Source organism: Electrona antarctica (assembly GCF_951216825.1).
Source record: "Electrona antarctica genome assembly, chromosome: 24".
NCBI classification, from domain to species: domain Eukaryota; kingdom Metazoa; phylum Chordata; class Actinopteri; order Myctophiformes; family Myctophidae; genus Electrona; species Electrona antarctica.
The window spans coordinates 1,342,361-1,365,652 of record NC_136803.1 but is presented as its reverse complement, the minus strand read 5'-3'; the positions used below and the strand labels follow the sequence as shown (position 1 = coordinate 1,365,652).

General features: G+C 45.8%; 1 protein-coding gene across 1 annotated transcript in view; it reads left to right on the top strand.

Annotated features, from left to right (window-relative positions):
* LOC306917161 (formin-like protein 2) overlaps window positions 1-22,858 on the top strand; it is a gene marked incomplete at both ends in the record, with an annotated part of 43,703 nt that extends 20,845 nt beyond the window's left edge. The window contains 17 exons of the mRNA XM_079495294.1: window positions 89-199; window positions 1,995-2,144; window positions 2,580-2,681; window positions 4,367-4,650; window positions 5,697-5,800; window positions 6,013-6,195; window positions 8,226-8,350; window positions 12,615-12,814; window positions 13,361-13,595; window positions 14,848-14,916; window positions 16,110-16,190; window positions 17,623-17,752; window positions 18,729-18,892; window positions 19,249-19,350; window positions 20,896-21,003; window positions 22,398-22,518; window positions 22,770-22,858. Coding sequence (XP_079351420.1) covers window positions 89-199; window positions 1,995-2,144; window positions 2,580-2,681; window positions 4,367-4,650; window positions 5,697-5,800; window positions 6,013-6,195; window positions 8,226-8,350; window positions 12,615-12,814; window positions 13,361-13,595; window positions 14,848-14,916; window positions 16,110-16,190; window positions 17,623-17,752; window positions 18,729-18,892; window positions 19,249-19,350; window positions 20,896-21,003; window positions 22,398-22,518; window positions 22,770-22,858 — 2,358 coding nt within the window. The remainder of the gene's footprint in view (window positions 1-88; window positions 200-1,994; window positions 2,145-2,579; window positions 2,682-4,366; window positions 4,651-5,696; window positions 5,801-6,012; window positions 6,196-8,225; window positions 8,351-12,614; window positions 12,815-13,360; window positions 13,596-14,847; window positions 14,917-16,109; window positions 16,191-17,622; window positions 17,753-18,728; window positions 18,893-19,248; window positions 19,351-20,895; window positions 21,004-22,397; window positions 22,519-22,769) is intronic.
* Window positions 22,859-23,292: the final 434 nt, after the last annotated feature.

Here is a 23,292-nt window from a genome sequence, read left to right as displayed (position 1 = left end):
GTTGTCATAGAACATCATTCCAGTAACTGTCCGTTCCTCTCCAGGTTGTCATAGAACATCATTACAGTAACTGTCCGTTCCTCTGCAGGTCGCCTGCATGCAGTTCATCAACATCGTGGTCCATTCTGTAGAAGACATGAACTTTAGAGTTCATCTGCAGTATGACTTCACCAAGCTGTGCCTGGACGACCATCTGGAGGTATACCGCACGCACGCACGCACGCACGCACGCACGCACGCACGCACGCACGCACGCACGCACGCACGCACGCACGCACGCACGCACGCACGCACGCACGCACGCACGCACGCACGCACGCACGCACATTAACAAGACGTTCTTGAACACAAACAATAGGAGATGTTCACACTTGGAAAGTGTTTCAGGATACAGGAAGCGTCCGTCGTCTCCTACATATATTTATCACAGATAAAAAAATATTTATCACAGACACTGAACAGGATTGAGCCAACGAAAACTCTCTGCTCAGCTCTCTGCCCAGTTATTGGGTATTCCTGCAATCTGCAGGTCTCTCACAACTGATACATGGACTTTACCTATAGGCTGATACATGGACATTACCTATAGGCTGATACATGGACATTACCTATAGGCTGATACATGGACATTACCTATAGGCTGATACATGGACATTACCTATAGGCTGATACATGGACATTACCTATAGGCTGATACATGGACATTACCTTATAGGCTGATACATGGACATTACCTTATAGGCTGATACATGGACATTACCTTATAGGCTGATACATGGACATTACCTATAGGCTGATACATGGACATTACCTATAGGCTGATACATGGACATTACCTATAGGCTGATACATGGACATTACCTTATAGGCTGATACATGGACATTACCTATAGGCTGATACATGGACATTACCCTATAGGCTGATACATGGACATTACCTTATAGGCTGATACATGGACATTACCTATAGGCTGATACATGGACATTACCCTATAGGCTGATACATGGACATTACCTATAGGCTGATACATGGACATTACCTATAGGCTGATACATGGACATTACCTATAGGCTGATACATGGACATTACCTATAGGCTGATACATGGACATTACCTATAGGCTGATACATGGACATTACCTTATAGGCTGATACATGGACATTACCTTATAGGCTGATACATGGACATTACCTTATAGGCTGATACATGGACATTACCTATAGGCTGATACATGGACATTACCTATAGGCTGATACATGGACATTACCTATAGGCTGATACATGGACATTACCTTATAGGCTGATACATGGACATTACCTATAGGCTGATACATGGACATTACCTATAGGCTGATACATGGACATTACCTATAGGCTGATACATGGACATTACCTATAGGCTGATACATGGACATTACCTATAGGCTGATACATGGACATTACCTTATAGGCTGATACATGGACATTACCTTATAGGCTGATACATGGACATTACCTATAGGCTGATACATGGACATTACCTATAGGCTGATACATGGACATTACCTATAGGCTGATACATGGACATTACCTATAGGCTGATACATGGACATTACCTATAGGCTGATACATGGACATTACCTTATAGGCTGATACATGGACATTACCCTATAGGCTGATACATGGACATTACCTTATAGGCTGATACATGGACATTACCTATAGGCTGATACATGGACATTACCCTATAGGCTGATACATGGACATTACCTATAGGCTGATACATGGACATTACCTATAGGCTGATACATGGACATTACCTATAGGCTGATACATGGACATTACCTATAGGCTGATACATGGACATTACCTATAGGCTGATACATGGACATTACCTGTATGTACAACCTATACTTATCTCTACTATCCTCATCAACAACAACATCTGGTGTAGTAGCTGTAATATCTTTTACAACATTTCTCTGTCTCTGTCTCTGCCTGTCTGTGTGCGCAGCGTCTAAAGAGCACAGAGTCGGACAGGTTGCAGGTTCAGATCCAGGCGTATCTGGACAACGTGTTTGATGTGGGGACGCTTCTGGAGGACGCCGAGACAAAGACTGCTGCCCTGGAGAGAGTGGAGGAACTGGAGGACAACGTCGCCACGGTAACTAGGCTAGTTGAGACGGCAACGGCATTATCGGGGGTTGGAGAAAAAAAAACGCAACAAAGTGAAACCCACTTCCATAGTGAAAACGCTCCACCTCGCGTCTCCATATAAACATGCAAAGCGGGGGAAACGGCTAAACGTGTGACGTCATGACTCACGCTGCGTATTAAATCGGAGTAAAACATCAGCTGTGATAGGAAGTAGAACGGAAGTGGTCTTTAATCTCTATTGCGTCTCTGTGTAAAACAGAATGAAATGTAAAAAGAACGTAATGGCACTTTGTGGTTTTCCGATCCAATCGTTAATACTCGTTAATACTCGTTAATACTAATACTACTGTGTGTGTGTGTGTGTGTGTGTGTGTGTGTGTGTGCATGTGCGTGTGCGTGTGCGTGTGCGCGCGTGCGTGCGTGCGTGCGCGCGTGTATGCAGATGTCAGAGAGGATGCTGGACGTGGAGAACGAGGCGATGGCCAAGATTGTAGAGTTGGAGAAACAGCTGATGCAGACCAACAAGGATCTGGACAACATCAGGGTCAGTATAATATAGATCTATAGAACCAACAAAGACCTGGACAACATCAGGGTCAGTATAATGTAGATCTATAGAACCAACAAGGATCTGGACAACATCAGGGTCAGTATAATGTAGATCTATAGAACCAACAAGGACCTGGACAACATCAGGGTCAGTATAATATAGATCTATAGAACCAACAAGGACCTGGACAACATCAGGGTCAGTATAATGTAGATCTATAGAACCAACAAGGACCTGGACAACATCAGGGTCAGTATAATATAGATCTATAGAACCAACAAGGACCTGGACAACATCAGGGTCAGTATAATATAGATCTATAGAACCAACAAGGACCTGGACAACATCAGGGTCAGTATAATATAGATCTATAGAACCAACAAGGACCTGGACAACATCAGGGTCAGTATAATATAGATCTATAGAACCAACAAGGACCTGGACAACATCAGGGTCAGTATAATGTAGATCTATAGAACCAACAAGGATCTGGACAACATCAGGGTCAGTATAATGTAGATCTATAGAACCAACAAGGACCTGGACAACATCAGGGTCAGTATAATGTAGATCTATAGAACCAACAAGGACCTGGACAACATCTATGCTAGCTCTAACTGCTATTGTTTCTATATCCTGTAGCAAGCATGGAATCCTCTTCGGGTTTGGGTAAATGGTCCCGCCCCCCTCCTACTAGTAGTTGGGGATATAAAGCACTGTGTTTTAGACCGTGAAAGTTGCCGTGTCGAATGTTGCGAAGTTCTCTTAGCCGACTCCGTTCCAGTGACCCGATATGGACAGAATAGTAAATTATGTTCTGGCGAGCCCTTGCACACGTGCACTGGCCAATCACAGCGCGTCCTTACTCAAACCCGAAGAAGATTCCATGCTCGCTTCTATATAACAGGACGGCTATGCTAGCACTAAATGCTATGTCTTCTATATAACAGGACGGCAATGCTAGCGCTAAATGCTATGTCTTCTATATAACAGGACGGCTATGCTAGTGCTAAATGCTATGTCTTCTATATAACAGGATGGCTATGCTAGCGCTAAATGCTATGTCTTCTATATAACAGGACGGCTATGCTAGTGCTAAATGCTATGTCTTCTATATAACAGGATGGCTATGCTAGCGCTAAATGCTATGTCTTCTATATAACAGGACGGCTATGCTAGTGCTAAATGCTATGTCTTCTATATAACAGGACGGCTATGCTAGCGCTAAATGCTATGTCTTCTATATAACAGGACGGCTATGCTAGCGCTAAATGCTATGTCTTCTATATAACAGGACGGCTATGCTAGCGCTAAATGCTATGTCTTCTATATAACAGGACGGCTATGCTAGCGCTAAATGCTATGTCTTCTATATAACAGGACGGCTATGCTAGCGCTAAATGCTATGTCTTCTATATAACAGGACGGCTATGCTAGCGCTAAATGCTATGTCTTCTATATAACAGGACGGCTATGCTAGCGCTAAATGCTATGTCTTCTATATAACAGGACGGCTATGCTAGCGCTAAATGCTATGTCTTCTCTATAACAGGACGGCTATGCTAGCGCTAACTGCTATGTCTTCTATATAACAGGACGGCTATGCTAGCGCTAAATGCTATGTCTTCTATATAACAGGACGGCTATGCTAGCGCTAAATGCTATGTCTTCTATAACAGGACGGCTATGCCAGCGCTAACTCCCAGGTGCACACGCTGCGTCGCATGGTGCGCGAGAAGGACCAGACGATCCGCAGACAGAGCCGCCTGGACAGACAGATGCAGGACGTGGACAGACAAGCACAGGAAGTGGACAGACAGGACGTGACGCCGCAGCAGCAGCAGCAGCAGCCGGGGAGCCCCGTTCCTGCTCAGCCCCAGAGAGGAGAGGGAGACGGGGGCGTCAGTGAGACAGCCTGTCTGTCTGCCTGTCCCTCACCACCCCCACCCGCACTGGCACCCAGGTAGGATGAATGAATGGGTGGGTGGACAATGCGAGCATGGTAATGGTGCCGGGTGTATGTAAATAGCCATGTAGTAGGGAAGGGGATAAAGTGTTCAGTTTTAGGCTGTGACGGAGGGGCGCTGCAGTCTGAGGCGAAGTTGAGCCACGAGAGACACCACCGAGCGCGCTAAAGTGCACAACTTGCCGTGTCGAACGTCGCTTAGACTGCAGTGAGTTACCTTTTCATGTCAAGGACCTCCAACTGCACAATTATTTGCCCGCGGACCCCATTTGAAAACATACGCCCCAGGGGTTCTAGCAGTGATTCTCAAGTGGTGCAAACCACTCCAACAACCAGCTTTGTCTGTATCTATGTTTGTGTACCTGTACACCTGTCCGTGCACATGTGAGCATGGTTGCTATGGTTAGTGTGTGACGTCACTGACATAGCTGACCAGACTATATAAGACCTCGCACCACTCAGTTCACACGGGTGTGATTTTTATTTCAAGGACCCCCTTTTTACAGTTTTTAACATTCGTTAGACCTCGGACTCCCGTTTAATGGCATCTCTATCCTTTGCGGGACGCCAATTTATATTGTAAAATCAACTCTGAGAGTGTAGAAATGGAACCAAACGGACCCGTTCCATCTGTACACTCTCTTGAGTTACAGACCCATAATATAAGGGTCCATTTGGTTCCTAACTATCATTTAGGTGGGGACCCCCTGGAGCTCCCTCAATGACCCCTGGGGGTCCCCGGGGACCCCACTTTGAGAACCACTGGCTTAGCTGACTCAGGCCCGTTTGAGTTGCGAGCCGAGATGGACAGAACAGTGAATCATGGTCTGGCGAGAGCGTTTGCGCCGACTAGTGGCCAATCACAGCGTGTCCCGGGACCATTTCCATGCTCGCGGCGGATATCGGATTGATTGATTGATGTCATCTAATGATGACTAATACTAATTATCTAATTGATTTGTGCGTCCTAGCCCTGAGACTCTATCCTATCACGGCCCTGAGACTCTGGCCTATCACGGCCCTGAGACTCTAGCCTATCACAGCCCAGAGACTCTAGCCTATCACAGCCTTGATCCAGGGATGGGCGGAGCTCAGGGCATGATGGTCCCGCCCCCTCCCCCTCCTCCTCCGCCGATGCCGGGCACCGGTGAGTGACAGGTGGCTTCACCAATCACCGCTAAGCTGTGATTTAACCATTTCATTGTCTTTCTCAATACATTGAAATAAAACTGTAAAAATAACCTCTCCTCTCCTCTCCTCTCCTCTCCTCTCCTCTCCTCTCCTCTCCTCTCCTCTCCTCTCCTCTCCTCTCCTCTCCCCTCCCCTCCCCTCTCCTCTCCTCTCCTCTCCTCTCCTCAGTGTCCAACGGTCCGTACCTAGCTCCTCCCCCTACTCCTCCCCCTCCCCCGCCACCCCCTCCCCCTCCCTGTCGCACCAGTGAGTTAAGCTCCAGCTCCATGCCCATGCCCCCTCCCCCTCCTCCCGTTGCCCCTCCCCTTCCTGGCTGTGGGCCGACAGTCATCTTCAGCTCTGGACTGGCAGGTAGGAGAACCAACCACAAGCTCTCTTTCATTGTAATCATACAGTTAAATTAAAAGGAGATTTGTTTTTTTTATTAGTTTTTTGTTTTATTTTATTTTTTCTGAGTGTTACGCCTCTATTTGGAGCCAAACCCCATGAGGGCAAAGCCAGGAGGGGAAAGAAGCGTACCACCTACGTAGACGTACTGTGGCCAGTGGCATGCGCAGATAGACACCAGGGGGTGCTAGAGCACCCTGCGCTTCTAATATATTATTTATGCCCCAAAATCTATACATCTCACACTATTAACCCATTTAGGCCTGACATTAAAAAAAAAGTCTTCTAAATCATGACAATTCTCTGAAAAAACCCATGTTTCTATGTCAGTAGTTTCCAATAATTCATGTCAAGGACCCCCAAAATTATATATGTATTTGGCCACCGACCCCCATCTGAAAATATGTTGTTCCAGGGACCTCTCAGAAGCAAAGATTTGAGTCAAAACGTTCGCTCTGAAAGAATATATATTCAAAGATTTGAGTCAAAACGTTTGCTCTGAAAGAATATATTCAAAGATTTGCGCCACATTTCACCATTTTTCTAATATAGAAGACCTACGAGTGGCGCGCTATGAGCGTGTAGATCTACTATTTTTCAATAGCTAAAGCATAAAATAAGGCTTAAACACCGAAAGGGGTTCCCGCCCAAAATGGGTTAAGGCAACCGGCCTGTTCCACGTGCTGCCCAAGGTGCCCCTCTAGATGTCTACATGTGCACGCCACTGGCTGCGGCGCGACAGCTTATCTAACAACACTACAGAGCTCAAGAACCTGATGTTAGATACAGTAGGACATTGTGGAGGGCAGCGATCCAGGAATCCACGCTTCACATGCCAGCGTTTTCAATAAACCAGGGGTCTGCAACAGGCGGCTCTAGAGCCGCTTGCAGCACACCCCTAGTGGCTCCCTGTAGCATTACAAAAAATCGATGGAAATGTATAATGTTTACCCTGTAGAAAAAGAAAGATAGCCGACGAAAAACGGAGGATTTAACAGTTCGTGGATAGAGGCTTTTGCCTTCACAGCCAATGCAGATTGGCTGCCTGTATGTTTAATCTGCATCGAGAAGCTATCAAACAACAAAAAAAGTAACGTTGAAAGACATTTCCAGGGAAAGCATGCTAAATTCTGCTAGTTTCGTTGCAACCCGGGAGATAATAAATCTTGGCAAGCCGCATTATAATGCATATATTATAATGCTCCAGATAGATTTTGAATTTATTTTTGATCGAAAATGGCTCTTTCAACAACTTGGGTTGCCGAACCCTGCACTAAACATTTGCGATCCACAGAATGTATACTGTAGACGTGTGTAGTTCATAAAGGGTGTTAGTTGTAGATGTGATGAAACATTTTGTATATCAGTGTTTTAACCCATTTAGACCTGAGGATTTCCCCAAAAATATATGTAATTGGCCCGCCGACCCCCATCTGAAAATGTGTTGTTCCAGGGACCCCCCCCCCCCCCCAGAAGCAAATATTTGAGTTACAAATGTTCAGTCTGAAAGAATATATATTCAAAGATTTGCGCCACATTTTCACGATTTTTCAAAAATAGCAGACCTACAAAATCGAGACCTATGAGCTTTTAGATCTTCTATTTTTCAATAGCTAACATAATGTATAATAATGTATAGGGTTCATGTTTAAAGTGGGCAATAGAGGGAGTATTGTGCTCAGTGGGAGATCATGATGCTATTCTCTTTCTGATTTATTTTTGGAAGATGGCTGTCTTACTGTAACTTGTTCCCCTTTTGGTCACACCTAAGTTAGGCATGTAGGGGTTATGTAATGGCTTGTATCACCCAGCAGTGCTTTTAATAAAGGACTCTTTAAAATCAAATCTCTCTCTGTCTCTGTCTGTCTCTCTCTCTCTCTCTCTCTCTCTCTCTCTCTCTCTCTCTCTCTCTCTCTCTCTCTCTCTCTCTCCCTCTCCCTCTCCCTCTCTCTCTCTCTCTCCCTCCCTCCCTCCCCCCCCCCCCCTCCCTCCAGCGGTGAAGATAAAGAAGCCCATTCAGACCAAGTTCAGATTGCCAGTGTTTAACTGGGTGGCTCTGAAGCCCAGTATGATCAACGGGACCGTGTATAACGACATGGACGACGAGAGGATACTGCAGGCACGCACGCACGCACGCACACACACACACACACACGCACGGCACGCACGCACGCACGCACGCACACACGCACGCACGCACATACGCACGGCACGCACGCACGCACGCACGCACGGCATGCACGCACACAGGAAACAATGAAGCTAGTATATGGCTAAATATCATGCTATCTAAATAACAAATTTTGTGAGTGCCAGCAGACATGGCAGATTTTACTCTGAAAAGCCCCTCCCTTCCCCGTTCCCCCCCCCAAAAAAAAAGAAACCGGGAGGCATAATCTTCCATTCTTGCCTCACGCTGGTCACGCTAAAGTCTCTCTAGAAGACGTTTATATTCCAAACGAGAGGCTGAAGTGTCTCTAGGAGACGTTTATATTCCAAACGAGAGGCTAAAGTGTCTCTAGGAGACGTTTATATTCCAAACGAGAGGCTAAAGTGTCTCTAGGAGACGTTTATATTCCAAACGAGAGGCTAAAGTCTCTCTAGAAGACGTTTATATTCCAAACGAGAGGCTGAAGTGTCTCTAGGAGACGTTTATATTCCCAACGAGAGGCTAAAGTGTCTCTAGGAGACGTTTATATTCCAAACGAGAGGCTAAAGTGTCTCTAGGAGACGTTTATATTCCTAACGAGAGGCTAAAGTGTCTCTAGGAGACGTTTATATTCCAAACGAGAGGCTAAAGTGTCTCTAGGAGACGTTTATATTCCAAACGAGAGGCTAAAGTGTCTCTAGGAGACGTTTATATTCCAAACGAGAGGCTAAAGTGTCTCTAGGAGACGTTTATATTCCAAACGAGAGGCTAAAGTGTCTCTAGAAGACGTTTATATTCCAAACGAGAGGCTAAAGTCTCTCTAGAAGACGTTTATATTCCTAACGAGAGGCTAAAGTGTCTCTAGAAGACGTTTATATTCCTAACGAGAGGCTAAAGTCTCTCTAGAAGACGTTTATATTCCAAACGAGAGGCTAAAGTCTCTCTAGAAGACGTTTATATTCCCAACGAGAGGCTAAAGTGTCTCTAGAAGACGTTTATATTCCCAACGAGAGGCTAAAGTCTCTCTAGAAGACGTTTATATTCCCAACGAGAGGCTAAAGTGTCTCTAGAAGACGTTTATATTCCCAACGAGAGGCTAAAGTGTCTCTAGGAGACGTTTATATTCCCAACGAGAGGCTAAAGTGTCTCTAGGAGACGTTTATATTCCAAACGAGAGGCTAAAGTGTCTCTAGGAGACGTTTATATTCCAAACAGGAGGCTAAAGTGTCTCTAGGAGACGTTTATATTCCCAACGAGAGGCTAAAGTGTCTCTAGGAGACGTTTATATTCCAAACGAGAGGCTAAAGTGTCTCTAGGAGACGTTTATATTCCAAACGAGAGGCTAAAGTGTCTCTAGGAGACGTTTATATTCCCAACGAGAGGCTAAAGTGTCTCTAGGAGACGTTTATATTCCTAACGAGAGGCTAAAGTGTCTCTAGAAGACGTTTATATTCCCAACGAGAGGCTAAAGTGTCTCTAGGAGACGTTTATATTCCCAACGAGAGGCTAAAGTGTCTCTAGGAGACGTTTATATTCCTAACGAGAGGCTAAAGTGTCTCTAGGAGACGTTTATATTCCAAACGAGAGGCTAAAGTGTCTCTAGGAGACGTTTATATTCCAAACGAGAGGCTAAAGTGTCTCTAGGAGACGTTTATATTCCAAACAAGAGGCTAAAGTGTCTCTAGGAGACGTTTATATTCCCAACGAGAGGCTAAAGTGTCTCTAGGAGACGTTTATATTCCTAACGAGAGGCTAAAGTGTCTCTAGAAGACGTTTATATTCCCAACGAGAGGCTAAAGTGTCTCTAGAAGACGTTTATATTCCCAACGAGAGGCTAAAGTGTCTCTAGGAGACGTTTATATTCCTAACGAGAGGCTAAAGTGTCTCTAGGAGACGTTTATATTCCCAACGAGAGGCTAAAGTGTCTCTAGGAGACGTTTATATTCCCAACGAGAGGCTAAAGTGTCTCTAGGAGACGTTTATATTCCAAACGAGAGGCTAAAGTGTCTCTAGGAGACGTTTATATTCCAAACGAGAGGCTAAAGTGTCTCTAGGAGACGTTTATATTCCAAACGAGAGGCTAAAGTGTCTCTAGGAGACGTTTATATTCCAAACGAGAGGCTAAAGTGTCTCTAGGAGACGTTTATATTCCAAACGAGAGGCTAAAGTGTCTCTAGAAGACGTTTATATTCCCAACGAGAGGCTAAAGTGTCTCTAGGAGACGTTTATATTCCAAACGAGAGGCTAAAGTGTCTCTAGGAGACGTTTATATTCCAAACGAGAGGCTAAAGTGTCTCTAGGAGACGTTTATATTCCAAACGAGAGGCTAAAGTGTCTCTAGGAGACGTTTATATTCCTAACGAGAGGCTAAAGTGTCTCTAGGAGACGTTTATATTCCTAACGAGAGGCTAAAGTGTCTCTAGGAGACGTTTATATTCCAAACGAGAGGCTAAAGTGTCTCTAGGAGACGTTTATATTCCCAACGAGAGGCTAAAGTGTCTCTAGGAGACGTTTATATTACTAACGAGAGGCTAAAGTGTCTCTAGGAGACGTTTATATTCCAAACGAGAGGCTAAAGTGTCTCTAGGAGACGTTTATATTCCAAACGAGAGGCTAAAGTGTCTCTAGAAGACGTTTTTGTCTCTAGGAGACGTTTATATTCCCAACGAGAGGCTAAAGTGTCTCTAGGAGACGTTTATATTCCTAACGAGAGGCTTGTTGAAGACAGAACATTGTCCTTCTGGAGAGTTCCCTAGATTAGGAGTTACGAGCCACCAAAAAAAGAAATAAAACTTTTCGTTTAAAAAAAAAAGATATCAATAAAAAAGACCTAAAGACTCCTATAGAGCGTCTCAGTCCCGCCCCCTCGAGAGACCCGGAAAATAATTCCCCGTTTATTTTCCTCATAGACTCATAAAGTTCCTCATAAAGTATTTATTTAAAGTCGCGGACAAAGCCAACTCTTGTCGTGACAAATCATGACAACAAACAAAATATTTCGGGCCAAACAAAGAATTCGAAAGAAGAAACAACACTTTTTTTGTTGTTTTTCTTCTTTGTAATTATTTGTTTGGTCCAAAATATTGTGTGTGTTGTCATGATTTGTCACGACAAGAGTTGGCTTCGTACGACGCTTAAAAGGTCTTTAAATAAATACGTTTTGAAATGTCTTTGGGAAAAATGCATTGTGATTCATTTCCTGGGCCTGGCGTCGCAGTCCCGCCCCCTACCATGGACCAGGAAATGAATCCCAATGCAAATGAATCCCATGCATGACAACACAAACAATATTTTGGACCAAACAAATAATTACAAAGAAGAAAAACAACAAAAAAAGTGTTGTAACCTGCCGTTTTTTTCTTCTTTCTAATTATTTGTTCGGCCCAAAAAATTGTGTTTGTTGTCATGAGTTGTCACGACTCGAGTTGGCTTTGTCCGCGGCGTAAACGTCTTTAAATAAATACTTTCTGAAATGTCTATGAGGAAAATGAACGGAGAATCATTTCCTGGTCCAGGGTAGGGGGCGGGGCTGCGACGCTCTATACACCCCGTGGTCTGATTAGAAAGTATACACGACCAAGGCTTAATTAGTGTTAATATTTGTGGTCGGAAAAAAAAAACAATCTCTAGCCCACAAAGCCTCAGCTATGCTACTTTAGTGTGACATACAGTAGATTTGTATTTATCTGCATTTTCATTTCCCAGGATTACTGACCTGACCTGCTGACATCATGTGTTTATCCGTCTTCCTCTATCTGTGTGACCTACTAACACATGACCGCTTGTAACCAGCGGTGGAAAGTAACTAAGTACATTTACTTAAGTACTGTACTTAACGTATCATTTTGAGGTATTTGTACTTTACTGGAGTATTTCCAATTTTCACTACTTTTACTTCTACTCCACTGCATCTCAGAGGAAAATACATGTACTTTTAGTAAACATACATTCACAGACTGTGAGCATATATATTTTTTGTGCCCTGAGTCTGAAATAAAGATTGAATTGAATTGAATTAACCTCTTCAGCCTTATATACATTTTGGCCACTTTATTTAGTTTTCGTCAGTGAAAAAAAAAAAGATAATTGAGGGATATTTTTCGTCATATTTGTTAGTCGACAACATTATCGCTGACATCTGTGTGTGTGTGTGTGTGTCTGTGTGTGTGTGTGTGTGTATGTGCGCGCGTGCACGTGCGTGCGTGCGTGCGTGCGTGCGTTTCTCTCCTCACAGGAGCTGGACGTGGAGGAGTTTGAGGAGATGTTTAAGACCAAGGCCCAGGGCCCGGCGGTGGACGTGGTCCCCAAGCAGAAGGCGCCCCAGCGGGGCCCCAGCAGGGTCTCTCTGCTGGAGGCCAACCGGGCCAAGAACCTGGCCATCACCCTCCGCAAGGCCGGCCAAGGGTTCGACCTCATCTGCCGCGCCATACAGACGTAAGGACAGAACCCCATTTAGGGCTGAGGCCGATTCATCTACAGATCCATCCATCCATCTTCAACCGCTTATCCGTAGTCGGGTCGCGGGGGCAACAGCTCCAGTGTTGCCCGTGCTTACTGTAAATCGCTCTGGATTAAGAGCGTCTGCTTAATGCTTAAATTGTAAATTGTCGTAGCCATGTTCGACCTGCGTCTGGTGCGTTAGTAGTCTTGTTGTAATCAAGTTGTTTCTTCTCCTAGCTTCGACCTGTGCGCGGTGCGTCTGTAGTCTTATTGTAATTATGTTGTTTCTTCTCCTAGCTTCGACCTGCGCGCAGTGCGTCTGTAGTCTTGTTGTAATCACGTCCGTTCTTCCCCTCCTAGCTTCGACCTGCGCGCAGTGCCTCTGTAGTCTTATTGTAATTATGTTGTTTCTTCTCCTAGCTTCGACCTGCGCGCAGTGTGTCTGTAGTCTTGTTGTAATTATGTTGTTTCTTCTCCTAGCTTCGACCTGCGCGCAGTGCCTCTGTAGTCTTATTGTAATTATGTTGTTTCCTCTCCTAGCTTCGACCTGCGAGCGGTGCGCGTGGACTTCGTGGAGTGCCTGATGCGCTTCCTGCCCACGGAGGGCGAGGTGAAGCTGCTGCGGCAGTACGAGAGGGACAGGAAGCCTCTGGAGGCGCTGAGTGACGAGGACCGCTTCATGATGGTGTTCAGCAGGATAGACAGACTCACGCAGCGCATGTCCATCTGCACCTTCATGGGAAACTTCACCGACAACATACACATGTTGACACCGGTAAGCAGTGGTGGAAAAAACACTCAATTGTTTAACTTAAGTAAAGGCATCAATACAGAAATACTCTCAATACGTTGCAAGTGAAAGTGCAATGGGTAAATGGTAAATGGTGCATTTATATAGCGCCTTTATCCAAGGCAACATTTACATAGATTGTGCATTACATTCACCCATACATACACCGATGGCAGCGGAAACCAAGGCACCAACTAGCACATCCGGAGCAATTAGGGGTTCAGTGTCTTGCTCAAGGACACTTCGACAGTAACTCTGGGGGAGCCCGGGTTTGAACTGGCAACCTTGCGGTTCCCATCCAGGCACTCTACCCCTGAGCCAACGCCGCCGCGGTTACGCTCCCCAAGCTAATTTAGTCTCTGTGACACATCTAGGGGCCACATCTAGGGGCCACAATCTGACACATCTAGGGGCCACAATCTGACACATCTAGGGGCCACAATCTGACACATCTAGGGGCCACAATCTGACACATCTAGGGGCCACAATCTGACACATCTAGGGGCCACAATCTGACACATCTAGGGGCCACAATCTGACACATCTAGGGGCCACAATCTGACACATCTACGGGCCACAATCTGACACATCTAGGGGCCACAATCTGACACATCTACGGGCCACAATCTGCATTCAAAGACTTTCCTAGAAGCTTTGTCATTTGGTCAGTTGGACCGGGTTTGTTTCGACCAAAAAAAATCTTTGAATGCAGATTGCGGCCCCTAGATGTGTCACAGAGACTACATTTATTTTGGGAGTGTTGTACTCATTGCTGGCCTGGTCTGAATACCAAAAAATAAATAAAAAACAAAGTCATTAAAATGACATATTATTGCTTATAGCAGCTTTAAAGTACCAAAAGTACAAAGTACTCAATATTCAGAATGAGTACAAATATCTTGATAATAGCAGATCTACAAGCTCACAATGCGTGACACATTGGGAGCTTGTAGATCGGCAGTGACAGAGATTTTGTGATCTCATGTTTCTCTGTGACTGAGGTTTAAATGGTGACATGTTAGCAAAGAGCGCCATCTAGTGTAAAAACTAAAAACACAACACAGATTAACCCAAAATACATGATTGTGGGCTTAAAAAAAACCCATCAATACAAGTGATTGTCAGTGAATCTGTAAGATAAAAGACTGATCCTGACACACAGACACAGAGACAGACGGACAGATCGATTTATCGACAACATTTATGACGACCTGGTGTGTTTGTTCTGTTTCCATAGCAACTGCACGCCATCATCGCTGCCTCTGTGTCCATAAAGTCCTCCCAGAAACTCAAGAAAATACTAGAGGTGAGTACTTTTCGAGAGGTGTAGTTCCAGACTGTGGAATAGTTGTCTGGCTACGCGAGACATTTTGTAGTCATCGCCTAAACTCAATCTACTAAAGGTAGACGCCTCCTCCGGCTCTGTGGTGTGGGGTATCTCTGTGGTGTGGGGTATCTCTGTGGTGTGGGGTATCTCTGTGGTGTGGGGTATCTCTGTGGCGTGGGTATCTCTGTGGCGTGGGTATCTCTGTGGTGTGGGGTATCTCTGTGGTGTGGGTATCTCTGTGGTGTGGGTATCTCTGTGGTGTGGGTATCTCTGTGGTGTGGGTATCTCTGTGGTGTGGGTATCTCTCTGGCGTGGGTGTCTCTGTGGTGTGGGGTATTTCTGTGGTGTGGGTATCTCTGTGGTGTGGGTATCTCTGTGGTGTGTTTATCTCTGTGGTGTGGGGTATCTCTGTGGTGTGGGTATCTCTGTGGTGTGGGTATCTCTCTGGCGTGGGTGTCTCTGTGGTGTGGGGTATCTCTGTGGTGTGGGTATCTCTGTGGTGTGGGTATCTCTGTGGTGTGTTTATCTCTGTGGTGTGGGGTATCTCTGTGGTGTGGGTATCTCTGTGGTGTGGGTATCTCTGTGGTGTGGGTATCTCTGTGGTGTGGGGTATCTCTGTGGTGTGGGTATCTCTGTGGCGTGGGTATCTCTGTGGTGTGGGTATCTCTGTGGTGTGGGTATCTCTGTGGTGTGGGGTATCTCTGTGGTGTGGGTATCTCTGTGGTGTGGGTATCTCTGTGGTGTGGGTATCTCTGTGGTGTGGGGTATCTCTGTGGTGTGGGTATCTCTGTGGTGTGGGTATCTCTGTGGCGTGGGTATCTCTGTGGTGTGGGGTATCTCTGTGGTGTGGGGTATCTCTGTGGCGTGGGTATCTCTCTGGCGTGGGTATCTCGAGAGGAGGCAAAGCTTTTGTGACGCACACGGATGTGCCGCCAATCAGAGGCAGGAGGGGGCGGGTCTTTTCGGTACGTAGCTCTTAAGAGGCAGTTGCTCCGACAAGTCCCGGAAAAGACGTGCTGTGATTGGCCAGTAGTCACTCCAATGAACTGCAGCGGCCAATGACGCATCTAGGTTTTTATATGTATGGGGTCTAGCCCCCCCCCTTGTACTGTGTAATTAGTAGTATATTAATGTTAGTAATAGTACTAATGTTGTACTGTGTGTACTTTCAGATCATCCTGGCGTTGGGTAATTACATGAACAGCAGTAGAAGAGGAGCTGTCTACGGATTCAAACTGCAGAGTTTAGATCTGGTAATGTACAAGTACACATGCACACACGTGCGCACACACTCACACACACACACACACACACACACACACACACACACACACACACACACGTGATGCCAAAGATCCGTGGAAATGCAATCCGGAGACCTTCTCCTGGAGGAAGGTTGAGCCCAAGGGGAAAGGTCCGCTGTATGAATATAATGTGCTGTTGCATTGTGGGAGATCGCGTCCTCCGCTTTGGACGATACAAACTAGTAGCCGAACCCGCCGATGACCTGTACATCTTAGACTTCAGTCCTAGTCAGGTCTAAGATGACCTGTACATCTTAGACCTTAGTCCTAGTCAGGTCTAAGATGACCTGTACATCTTAGACCTTAGTCCTAGTCAGGTCTAAGATGACCTGTACATCTTAGACTTCAGTCCTAGTCAGGTCTAAGATGACCTGTACATCTTAGACTTCAGTCCTAGTCAGGTCTAAGATGACCTGTACATCTTAGACTTCAGTCCTAGTCAGGTCTAAGATGACCTGTACATCTTAGACTTCAGTCCTAGTCAGGTCTAAGATGACCTGTACATCTTAGACTTCAGTCCTAGTCAGGTCTAAGATGACCTGTACATCTTAGACTTCAGTCCTAGTCAGGTCTAAGATGACCTGTACATCTTAGACCTTAGTCCTAGTCAGGTCTAAGATGACCTGTACATCTTAGACTTCAGTCCTAGTCAGGTCTAAGAGGACCTGTACATCTTAGACTTCAGTCCTAGTCAGGTCTAAGATGACCTGTACATCTTAGACCTTAGTCCTAGTCAGGTCTAAGATGGCCTGTACATCTTATACCTTAGTCCTAGTCAGGTCTAAGATGACCTGTACATCTTAGACCTTAGTCCTAGTCAGGTCTAAGATGACCTGTACATCTTAGACCTTAGTCCTAGTCTGATGACGATATGCTAGCAGTTATTCCGTACGGTCTGGAGCAGTCTGAGCTCTCACACGGCATCAGGGGAAACTGGCAGCCATGACTCTTCTTCTTCAAGAAGTAGAAGAAGAAGATGAACATGATGATGAAATGGAAAGAAACAAAACACGAATGAAAAGAAAACGGCGAGGCTACTGAAGGTTTATGACCAGAGCATAGAATCAGTTTCAGGCAATGAGACAATATGGCCGCCGGCTTAAATTAGCCACTTAAGCCACGCTTAACTCATATACTGCCAAGAATATTTAAACAAAATTGCCCAGACTGCCAGCATTGCAATCCCATTTGTTTTACTGTTTTTACGCACGCATAGGCGAGTTTTTACGGTACACTGCACATCTAGGTCCAATACATACTGGCATTCTAATTCTTGTGTGTGTGTGTGTGCATGCGTGCGTGCGTGCGTGCGTGCGTGCGTGCGTGCGTGCGTGCGTGCGTGCGTGCGTGCGTGCGTGCGTGCGTGCGTGCGGTGTTTCAGTTACTAGACACCAAGACCACGGACAGGAAGCAGACGTTGCTACATTACATCAGCAACGTGGTCAGAGAGAAATACCCGGCAGTGGCTCTCTTCTACAACGAACTGCACTATGTGGAGAAGGCTGCTGCAGGTACGTTTAAAGGGTTTTTCTTATCTTCTACAACGAACTGCACTATGTGGAGAAGGCTGCTGCAGGTACGTTTAAAGGGTTTTTCTTATCTTCTACAACGAACTGCTCTATGTGGAGAAGGCTGCTGCAGGTACGTTTAAAGGGTTTTTCTTATCTTCTACAACGAACTGCACTATGTGGAGAAGGCTGCTGCAGGTACGTTTAAAGGGTTTTTCTTATCTTCTACAACGAACTGCTCTATGCTGAGAAGGCTGCTGCAGGTGAGTTGTTGATTCTCACGCAGGCATCAATGACATCCACTGACGGCCAATCGCACAACAATGCTCCCACTTAAAACTGGTGGAAAGGAAACGCGGGCCCTGGACAGAACCAGTGCTATAGAACCAATGTTGTTCTAGCAAGGAGAACACTCAAAGAGTTCCATTGCCACTGTGCTATTTTGCCAACTCTGAGAAGGGTGCAAGTGGAACCAAATGGACCCGTATTTGGGAGTGATGTCCCACTTCATCCCAGCCTTATCTAACCTGTCTGTTATGTCCTCTATAAGTGTCCTTATAGAGGACATTAACCTGTCTCCCAGTGTCCTTATAGAGGACATTAACCTGTCTTCCAGTGTCCTTATAGAGGACATTAACCTGTCTTCCAGTGTCCTTATAGAGGACATTAACCTGTCTTCCAGTGTCCTTATAGAGGACATTAACCTGTCTTCCAGTGTCCTTATAGAGGACATTAACCTGTCTTCCAGTGTCCTTATAGAGGACATTAACCTGTCTTCCAGTGTCCTTATAGAGGACATTAACCTGTCTCCCAGTGTCCTTATAGAGGACATTAACCTGTCTCCCAGTGTCCTTATAGAGGACATTAACCTGTCTCCCAGTGTCCTTATAGAGGACATTAACCTGTCTTCCAGTGTCCTTATAGAGGACATTAACCTGTCTTCCAGTGTCCTTATAGAGGACATTAACCTGTCTTCCAGTGTCCTTAGAGAACGTGCAGAGTGACGTGAAGGAGATGCAGCGCGGCATGGAGATGACGTGGAGAGAGTTCAGCATGCACGGACACAACGCCACGCTGAAGGACTTCATCAGCAAGCATGAGACCAGACTGACCAAGCTGCAGGAGGACGCGCTCATATCACAGGCACGCACGCACGCACGCACGCACGCACGCACGCACGCACGCACGCACGCACGCACGCACGCACGCACGCACTAGTATCACAATACACATGCTTTCGTGTGATGATGTGGTATAAGATCAAGCAGGCCATTAATTTATGGAAGAAAAAAAACGTTAGAATATGAAGAGGCCGGACAACAACGGTGTGTTTTGTGTGTGTGTGCACGTGCATGTGTGTTTGTGTGTATGTGTGTGTGTGTGTGTGTGTGTGTGTGTGTGTGTGTTTGTGTGTGTGTGTGTGTGTGTGTGTGTGTGTGTGTGTGTGTGCGTGCGCGTGTGCACACGTTTGTGTGTGTGTGTGTGCGTGTGTATTTCAGGATGCCTTCGATGACGTCGTGAAGTTTTACGGGGAGTCCTCCAAAACCACGCCCCCTTCCGTCTTCTTCCCCGTGTTCGTACGATTCATCAAAGCCTACAGAGTGAGACCTTCTGACTTTATACTTACTGATAGGTTCTTGGTTTATGTAGAAGGGAGTTCCAACCGCGCCTATAGCCTATAGCAGGCCAGTCTGGTGCATCTCAGAGGCCTCTAGCCTATAGCAGGCCAGTCTGGTGCATCTCAGAGGCCTCTAGCCTATAGCAGGCCAGTCTGGTGCATCTCAGAGGCCTATAGCCTATTGCAGGCCAGTCTGGTGCATCTCAGAGGCCTCTAGCCTATAGCAGACCAGTCTGGTGCATCTCAGAGGCCTCTAGCCTATAGCAGGCCAGTCTGGTGCATCTCAGAGGCCTCTAGCCTATAGCAGGCCAGTCTGGTGCATCTCAGAGGCCTATAGCCTATAGCAGGCCAGTCTGGTGCATCTCAGAGGCCTCTAGCCTATAGCAGGCCAGTCTGGTGCATCTCAGAGGCCTCTAGCCTATAGCAGGCCAGTCTGGTGCATCTCAGAAGCAGGACAGGTAACGTGCGAAAAAGAAGGCACTGGAGCAGCTCAGACGATTTAGGCCCTTGGTTTATTATAACAGGGTGCAAATAAAAAGTTTCGATGTTTGATGACCTGATGAAGATGTAACTTAAACATCGAAACGTTGTCACTTTTTATTTGCACCCTGTTATAATAAACCAAGGGCTTAAATGGTCTGAGCTGCTCCAGTGCCTTCTCTTTCTGAGCTGCTCCAGTGCCTTCTCTTTCTGAGCTGCTCCAGTGCCTTCTCTTTCTGAGCTGCTCCAGTGCCTTCTCTTTCTGAGCTGCTCCAGTGCCTTCTCTTTCTGAGCTGCTCCAGTGCCTTCTCTTTCTGAGCTGCTCCAGTGCCTTCTCTTTCTGAGCTGCTCCAGTGCCTTCTCTTTCTGAGCTGCTCCAGTGCCTTCTCTTTCGGGGGTTCTTGGTTTACATAATGATCCTAGGTGACTATTTCTATGCATTTGATGTATTACCATGTGTTTACCTGGCGTACTGTAAATCGCTCTGGATTAACCCTACTGGGCGGGAACCCCTTTAGGTGTTTTAAACATGACGTTATACTTTAGCTATTGAAAAATAGCAGATCTACAAGCTGAGCTTGTAGATCTGCTATTTTTTTTTTTAATCGTGAAAATGTGGTGCAAATCTTTGAATATATATATATTCTTTCAGAGCGACACATTTTTAAAGGTATATTCAGTGATTTCACTTCATTCAAATATCACTTATTTTTTTGTTTTGTTGTGATAATCCTCCCCACTATAGAGTGTGCTGACCATATAAGGAGTTCCTCCCTGTCCCCAGTTAACCCCTGGGGGGGTCAAAAAACCTAAGGTTTCGTTTTTGGCTAGGTGGCAAAGCCTTCATCCAATCAGGATAGAGAGGGGCCTTCCGGCAATCATGATCGAGCGGGGGTGGGCCTTGGTGATGTGTAAGGTTGGCCTGTCACATGTACGCATTGTAGTGCGTGCATGTGCAAAACTTGTTACCGGGGCGGACCGGGTTTTTTCCAAATTACCCAAATCACTGAATGCTCCTTTAACTGAAATCTTTGTGCAAACTGTGCAGATGGCGGATGAGGAGAACCAGCAGAGGAAGCGCCAGGAGCAGATGCTGCAGGATAAGTTGGACCAGGAGGAGCAGCAGCAGCAGCAGCAGCAGCAGGAGGAGACCAAGGTTGCTAGTTCCATTCCAGTGGTTTTTAACCCATTTTGACCTGAGATCAGATTCTAAAAATGTCTTCTACATCCTGACAGTTTTCTGAAAAAGCTATGTTTCTATGTCAGTCGTTCTATAGCAGACCTAATAGCAGACCTAATCGCTATGAGCTTGTATATCTGCTATTTTTCAATAGCTAAAGCATAACATAATGCTAACACCAAAAGGGGTTCCCGCCCAAAATGGGTTAATCCATTTAGACCTGAGGACGATTCTACAAAATGTCTTCTAAATTTTAAGACAGTTTTCTGAAAAGCCCTATGTTCCTATGTCAGTCGTTCTCAAACATTTTCATGTCAAGGAAACCCCCAAAAAATGTATGTATTTGCCCGCCGACCCCCATCTGAAGATATGTTGTTCCAGGGACCCCCTAGAACCCAAGATTTGAGTCAAAAATGTTCGCTCTGAAAGAATATATATTCAAGGATTTGCGCCACATTTTCATGATTTAAAAAAAATAGCAGATCTACAAGTGCGCGGCACGCACGCATGCACGCACGCATGCACGCACGCACACACACACACACACACACACACACACACACACACACACACACACGTGTCTGCTTCAGCATTACTTTACCTGGGTTAGCTTAAATCTTGTACTTGAAAGTTGACATTAGAATCCCTTGGTCAAATAACATTAGCGCGCAACGTGACAAAAACAAGGATAGGATGATAAAAACTAGTGTCGGAGCTTGTAGAATGATTTGAGTGTTCATGACGTTTAGACGATGGGTTGTTGCTGGCTGCAATGCTGTCCCATAGCCTTAGAGGTCAGCTAGAGGCAAAAAGTGTGTGGTCACTGGTTGCCTATAGAGACGAGGCAGCCAATCAGGACGATAGGTCGTCACTACGGCAGCCAATGAGAAATTGGTCGTGAAAGCCAACCTGAGAGAAAATAGACCAGCATGCTTTCCAAGCAGCTGGTAAAAAATAAAAGAAAAAAGCACTTAGGTGTTAATTGTCTTGCTCAGGGACACTTCGACTGGGCGAGCCAAGGGGTTAAAATGCATTTAACTCATTCATATAAATGATTAAAATAATATTTGTAACTTATACAAGAGTAACAAGACTCTAGCAGTGTTAAACCCAATCTCTATCTCTCTCTCTCTCTCTCTCTCTCTCTCTCTCTCTCTCTCTCTCTCGCTCTGTATCTCTCTCTCTCTCTCTCTGTCTCTCTCTCTGTCTCTCTATCTGTCTCTCTCTCTGTATCTCTCTCTCTCTCTCTGTATCTCTCTCTGTATCTCTCTCTCTCTCTCTCTCTCTGTCTCTGTGTCTCTCTGTCTCTCTCTCTCTCTGTCTCTCTCTCTCTCTGTCTCTCTCTCTCTGTCTCTGTGTCTCTCTGTCAGTCTCCTCACAAAGGGCGTCGCCAGCAGCATGAGATGATCACGGAGTTGAGGAGACGTCAGGGGAAAGACAGTCGACACGTTTATGAAGGAAAAGACGGAGCTCTGGAGGACATTATCACAGGTACGCACGCACGCACGCACAGAGAAAGGTCTGTATTACTATACTTGTGAGGACATCAACATTTTACGACAGTAATTTTATGAATGCCATTTTTACCATTTTGGGGCATTTCTTTTTCCTAACTCTAATGACTAAATGCCTAACTCTAACCAAAACCTGAATAATTTGTTTAAATAATTATGAGCCTAAAGCTAAGAGTCTTTCTGTTGAGTAATGCTGTTCCCTGATTGGACCGTTCTTCTGTCCTTCAGTGCTGAAGACCGTCCCCTTCACGGCGCGTTCGGCCAAACGCAGTTCCCGCTTCTTCTGTGAGCCCGCCCACTCTGACGAGCACTACTGATTGACAGCCTGACTCAGCCCCCCCCCCCCCCCCCCCCCCCCCAAGACGAGCACTTTCTTTTTTTACATTTTTATCCCACGATTTTGTAACCCATTTTCTTCACCCAGTGTCAATTATCTAATGTAATCCTGGGCACTACACTCCCTCTGCCAACCTGGGGAGAGCAACGGACTGACCTCATGCTTCCTTCTATGCATGAGGAGTCCAAGCCACCTATTTTTCACCTGTCAAGGAGGAATTTCCCTGGTTGGACGTAGCACGTGGAAGGAACACTTTATTCCAACCAGTTCCTTCCCCCTCCATCAGGCGCCCCGGGCTGGCCAGGGGGAGGCACTATAGAAACCTGGATTACTGCATGTTTTATGTGAGGGTACCTACCCATGGGGACACGGGGAGAACATGCAAACTCCACACAGAAAGGCCCTTTCGCCAAC